Below are 6,722 nucleotides of genomic sequence, written 5' to 3' on the forward strand. Positions count from 1 at the left end.
AAATCTGGCCTGACATTTAAACTTTATGTTGGATTAAGATATCCACACATACATGAAACTTAAAAACATTACTACTTCGACGACCTCCGTGGTCGAGTAGTGTGTACACCGGTTTTCATGGGTACGTCACTCCGAGGTCCCGGGTTCGATTCCCGGCCGATGTAGAAAAAGTTCATTAGTTTTCTATGTTGCCTTGGGTCTGGGTGTTTGTGGTACCGTCGTTACTTCTGATTTTCCATAACACAAGTGCGTTAGCTACTTACATTGGGATCAGAGTAATGTATGTGTTGTTGTCCAATATATATAAAAAATATATACATACTTCAGGCAGGCTTGTAGAAAACCACATTGATCCGTTAAATCGTTACAGCTTGAACAAATAACCTATAACATACCGCGGTTATTCAACTATCGTCTTTGTATGTTTAATTACTCTCAGTTCACAATAGTTCCAAAAGTTCTGTATTCTGTACAGGTTATATTGAACTAATTCTTGCCTTTGGTTTCGCCCGCACGTTTTTGGGCGTAGGATAGGATACGATAGATAAAAATATTATCCTAGTAGTAAGGTAGAATGGGTTTAAAGAGTATCCTATGTCTTTGTTCGAGATTCAAGCTTGCTTCATATCTAATTTTATCAAACTCAGTGCCGTGTTTTAGCCGTTAAAGCGTAGCATACAGAGATTCTTTCGCATTTATATCTAGATATGGAAACTATTAAATAAACACGAATACCATTTAAATTTGAAATTTATCGTTTTGTACTTAGTGTCGATTTGTAATGAACAATCGTTGTCGTAAATATGAATGGTATAAATAATTGAACTTTATATTACAAATTTAAACTAAATCATTAATAATGGCTTTCAGGATTGTTGTCGATTGCCACATAATAAATAAAACTGTTTTATAAATATACTATTTATACTAAATAACACTTTATCTATTTTATAATGGGACATTAATGAACTACATCAGTACTAATATTATAAATCGGTAATATCAGAACAAATGAAAAAAAAAATTAAACTGCTAGTAATTTACATTATGTCTGAGTGCTGTCGGGTATAGTTTTTATTTATCTAAGATTATTTAAAGATAGAGTGTCGCACTACAAAAGACCCTAAGCAAACGGACAAAATTTATTTTCTTGGTATGCGTGACAGCTACGCTTGATACTCGCCAAACGTCATAGTACTTTACTAGTGTGCGTGTACTTAGTGAACAGCTGTTGGCCACTATTTTTTTCGACGTGTTCTCAGCTTTGACAGTCTGTATATATACCATATGGAGCTATTTTCTCTATTAATCTATTTTACCAGTGTGTATCCAAGTTTGGTAACTAGTATGAAATAAAATATCAAAACGAACTGATGTCAATTATTTTGAGTTTATTTTCGATGTAATAATTTTTTTTTTCTGTGATCTCAATAAAACAAATAGTTGTATTTTTTGTAGTATACTTTTAAAAAACCAGTTTTGGTTTCCCACTCGTTTTAGGAATTTGTCGTCGGGTGTAAAGAATAATAAGGCCGAGATGGCCCAGTGGTTAGAACGCGTGCATCTTAACCGATGATTTCGGGTTCAAACCCAGGCAGGCACCACTGAATTTACATATGCTTAATTTGTTTATAATTCATCTCGTGCTCGGCGGTGAAGGAAAACATCGTGAGGAAACCTGCATGTGTCTAATTTCAACGAAATTCTGCCACATGTGTATTCCACCAACCCGCATTGGAGCAGCGTGGTGGAATATGCTCCATACCTTCTCCTCAACGGGAGAGGAGGCCTTAGCCCAGCAGTGGGAAATTTACAGGCTGATTATGTATGTTATGTATGTAAAGAATAAAAATGAACTCTCTACCCTTCCTGGGCATTTAAGCTTGCTTCATAACAAATTTCATCGAATTTGTTCCTTGTTTTTTGACCGTGAAACGGCAACAAACAAACAGAAGGACAGAGTTACTTTCGCATTTATAATATTAATACAGATGTATACTAATTATTTAATAAGCAAAAAAAGGTGGACTTCACGGGATGCCCGCAGATGTTAAATATCAAATTGATCGTTGTTAAAATAATTTACAATTAAAGGAAACCAATGAATAAATAAATAAGGAGTAAAACAAGCGGTCCAATAAATCTCAATAAAAAAAACTTGATCCTAAAAACAGGAGTTTCGTTTTTGAATATTTAATGGCTAGGAAAACCAAGATGAATTCGTTTACAGATACGTTTTTCAAAGATTTATTCATCGTCTTTTGAATAAATTTATTTAATTTGTGGCAGGGCTTTGTGCAAGTCTAGTCTGGGTTGGTACTATATTTTTCAATATATAAAAAACTGGAAAAAAAGACATGGTGCTGGATAATTTAAACAATATTGTTTATATATTAGTATATATATATATATATTTGTTTGGCGGTAGAGCTGTACAAGCCCGTCTGGGTAGTATCATCACCCACTCATCATATATTCATATAAGGAATTACTAATATTCCTATTTACCTCTCCATTTAAACTTAAAGCTTGTATTAGGAGTGGGGACAGCAATAGCCCAAGGGGTCGGAATCGATCTTGTGACTTTTTACATCGCTACTCGAAGGCATTCTTAAACCATTGCGCTCGTGATGCTTTAAAAGTAATACAAAATTATCATTTTAGGTTCAGGTACAACAAACAGCCGAGGTTTCTCCACCTTTGGGTACTCCGGCGCAACCATCGTCAGGCCTTCACCACCCCAGACCAACACATCCCAGATCACCATAGAATTACTGAGACAGGCGACTGAGCAAGAAGAGAAACCCCGTGAGTTCACTTTTATAGTTTGATTAAGTCACAACTCGGGACTTCACGTCCAAGTATAATTCATAGTCAAATTTATTCAATGTCAAGAAAAAATTTACCATTATCAGAATTTTGTAGTCGATGTAAGAAGTTCTGCCGTTTTAAATTTAGAATCCAGAATAATAACAGTAATACCCAATGCAACTTATACAGGTTGATGTTTTACTCATTAGGAGATCATTTCCTACGCATTTTTCTATCATAATTAGTCAGACGGGTAAATGGGCCACCATACATCCCCAGTGCGCTACCAACCTTGGGAGCTCAGGTTTTATATCCCATGTGCCTGTAGTAACACTGCTTACGCTCACTCAACCGAAACACAAGAATACTAATTAGCAACAATTATTTCTGTGTGTTAATAGAATATCTGATGAGTATGGTACCTACCCGAACGGCTTGCTTGCTTGAACAAAGCCACCACCATCACCATCGAATAAAACTCTGTAACTTGTAGCAGCTATCATGTGAAATATTTGTTTATGAGGAATCTTAGTATTTATTAAAAGTATCAAATAATTAATCACATGTGTAATTATATTAAAAAATGACCTTCTGTCCAAAATACATAAAAGAAAGCCTATATAAAACTCAGAAGTGGCAAAATAAAAATCATCACACCCTCTCGCAGTTGAAGTCTTGACAAGTTTCATCGAAGAGGTGCTATAGAACTAATCTGACCTTAACCTACGAGATAACATAATGCTTCACTAAGACTTGATATCATCTCGAAGACTTTTTTTTAATTTTTACACTTTATAGGTTCTATGGTACAAGGCTTTGTGCAGTATATGGTTAAAACTGTTAAGGTTAGTCAAATTGATGAAAATGAAATACAGAAGGGGTGAATCGTAACAACGGATGTTGAAAACAACATGGACAGATCAATACCAAAATAAACTCTATTCTAAATATGCTCTCGAAATATCTTTTAAATATTCACTTGGTGGTAGGGCTTTGTGCAATCTCGTCTGGATAGGTACTACCCACTCATATACCCTATACCAACCAACAATACCTAGAATATTAGATTCTGGTTTGAAGGGTCAGTGAGCCAGTGAAACTAAAGGCACGATAGACCTATCAACTCAATTCCCAAGGTTATATTATAGAAATGGTAAAATATTAAATGTCTATATGTAGCAATGGCCACTTACCATTAAGTGGCCGATTTGACCGTCCATGCTATAAAAAGCCTTCATTACATATAATTACATAAACATAACATAATCAGCCTGTAAATTTCCCACTGCTGGGCTAAGGCCTCCTCTCCCGTTTGAGGAGAAGGTATGGAGCATATTCCACCACGCTGCTCCAATGCGGGTTGGTGGAATACACATGTGGCAGAATTTCGTTGAAATTAGACACATGTAGGTTTCCTCACGATGTTTTCCTTCACCGCCGAGCACGAGATGAATTATAAACACAAATTAAGCACATGAAAACATATAATTAAACGACGATATGTCTATAGACACTGGTGACCACTAACCATGAGGTGGCCCATTTGACCGTCCACCTACAAATGCTATAAAAAGCCTTAAATGAAAGGTAATTAGGCAAAATCTCAGTTACTCTTTCACGAATTAAATAGAACATTCTATCCTTGTATTATCTTGTTCAATTTGAATTTATTAATTGGCAAAGTTCAAATGTATCCTCGAGATTTTGATTATAGAAGCGAATATTTTGCCCCGGGAATAGTTTATTGATTCTACGGTATCGGAAACTCGGGAGTTTACGTTTGTATTACTAAAATGACACTAATATTATAGTGAATAATATATATTATCGAGCAAATTATGGGGAAATTAGTTTGTCTCTAAACTCCTAACCCCAGTAGTTCTACCACATTTTTTTTCCCAAACGTGAGATGATATTTACGAGCCATTACGTCATACATACTGTACTTTTTTATTTTTATTTTAAATCACTGTACCTGTAGTGAATATATATTACTTAGAGCCTGATCAATTCAAGATACTTACGTAAATGCATAAATCAATAATATTAAAACTGAGTGTCATTTTTCTATGTTTAAACAGAAAAGAAATTCCCGGACCGCCGCCCGATGAGCACCGAGACAACCCGATCCGCCCCTGACGTCATCATCGTATCCAAACCGATTCGCTGAGGATGACCTTCGGGGCCCCCTCCATGGGCCCCGACTCCCCCTTGCCCCTACGAGGCTCCTAGGGAACCGAGAACTTGCCCCGAAGGTTCCTACCAGCCTCATTCCTGTTACGATAATCTATCAAAGAGCGTGTCATTTGAAAACTGTGAAGGTTACTACAGCCAGCATTTTGCTGAAGGCCCCAAACTGTTCTATGACTACTGTTTAAAAAGTGATTTTAAAGCGAAAACACTGCCAAGGAACGTCGGTTCATCTGTAGATATTAAGAAGGTATACCCCCATAGAAGCGTGTGCTTCTACGGCGTCGACGATTCACCGTCTAGAAGTAGAAAGTTCATAGTTAAAGCGGACATCGAGTATCCTAGATAACGAAGAAATATGTAGCATAATTATAATTAAAATTACGCTTTCGTTAAGTGAAAATACATTGAGTAATCTTTTACATTCGACAACATCGCGCTGGTGCTTAACCGACTACGAAGTCAAGAAGGGTAATAAACTGTAATCCTTTATAAGTGCAATAAAAAAGTTTTAACTGCTCAGTGTGACGTCACTGATAGGATATATCATATTGGCATCTCTATTGCTTGTACAAACCGTACAACCACAACTTATACTGACGTATCTTGTCAAAATAATTTGAGACTCAATTGTATTGATTTGTTTAAATGTTACCATAGTCATAATTTTTACGTTCCAACTCATACTTCTTTTGAAATGGACTTACAGTTAATGCTTGCGTTACAATGGAAGGAGTACCAATTTGATCAATGTTTGTGTGTTGTAAGATTAAGTGTAATTGTAGAGATATTCTGTAAGAATAAACTCGAAAGTCATCGCAGAACACGATCGTGAAATGTCATAAAGTGATATGCAACATTCGCAATAATATTTATAACATTTAGATGATACACGCATCAAAATAGCGTATCAATATAAGTCGGTTATGAACATTTCACACGTGAGAAGTGAAGTGAGTCGTTATAAAACAGCACTAATCTTCGATAAATTTATTTGCGTCTAATTGTATTATAAAACAGCAGCGCTTTGAAGCGCTTGACTCGATTTGAATAATTAAAATTAGTTGCTTATCCGAGTTCAAATTTTGAATGTAATCGAAGAAATTGTTTCTGACGTAATGAGGTTTTATATATTCATTTATTGATAAACTATTTATAATAAATTCATCATCGTTAAGGTCAGCGATCTTTTTAAAACTTTTAATCATTTTAATTTTTAATATTTAATTAATACAAATAAAGAATGTGTTATGACTTTTAAATTGTACAATTATTCTGTAAGACCGATTTTGATGTAATTCTCTTATTTTCCAGTATTTTTCTTGAAATATTTTAAAAAAGCTGTATAATTGTGTAATTAAATTAAGTTTGAAATATATTTTTTGTAATTATGTAAGTAATATTCATTAAAACTATTTATTATGTTATGTATTTGATGTATGTTTTTTTTTTTATATAACTAATTCTAAAATTTCTATAAGTATTTTATGAAATAAACGCCAGAAATCTGGCTTGAATTATTAAAAAACTGCTGCTAACTGTTATTCGTTAATATGTATGTCTCATATAGTGTTTAAGACGTGAATTTCGCGTTTGCCAATAGTCTAAATTCAAAGCTGAAATAATATGCTGCTTATGTAATATTATATACTATATACTAAAACCTCTGCGACGCGCTATATTTTCTGTTTATAAGTTTTATGTATAATTTAAAACTGTAT

The 6,722-nt window shown here is 34.5% G+C and overlaps 1 protein-coding gene across 1 annotated transcript in view; it reads left to right on the forward strand.

Annotated features, from left to right (window-relative positions):
* The window catches only part of Neto (Neuropilin and tolloid-like), a 47,915-nt gene extending 42,380 nt beyond the window's left edge, over window positions 1–5,535 (forward strand). The window contains exons 12-13 of the mRNA XM_064219025.1: window positions 2,665–2,808; window positions 4,893–5,535. Coding sequence (XP_064075095.1) covers window positions 2,665–2,808; window positions 4,893–4,981 — 233 coding nt within the window. The 3' untranslated portion in view covers window positions 4,982–5,535. The remainder of the gene's footprint in view (window positions 1–2,664; window positions 2,809–4,892) is intronic.
* The last annotated feature ends 1,187 nt before the right edge of the window (window positions 5,536–6,722 follow it).

The sequence above is a fragment of the Vanessa tameamea genome, chromosome 25 (genome assembly GCF_037043105.1).
Source record: "Vanessa tameamea isolate UH-Manoa-2023 chromosome 25, ilVanTame1 primary haplotype, whole genome shotgun sequence".
Classification (NCBI taxonomy): domain Eukaryota; kingdom Metazoa; phylum Arthropoda; class Insecta; order Lepidoptera; family Nymphalidae; genus Vanessa; species Vanessa tameamea.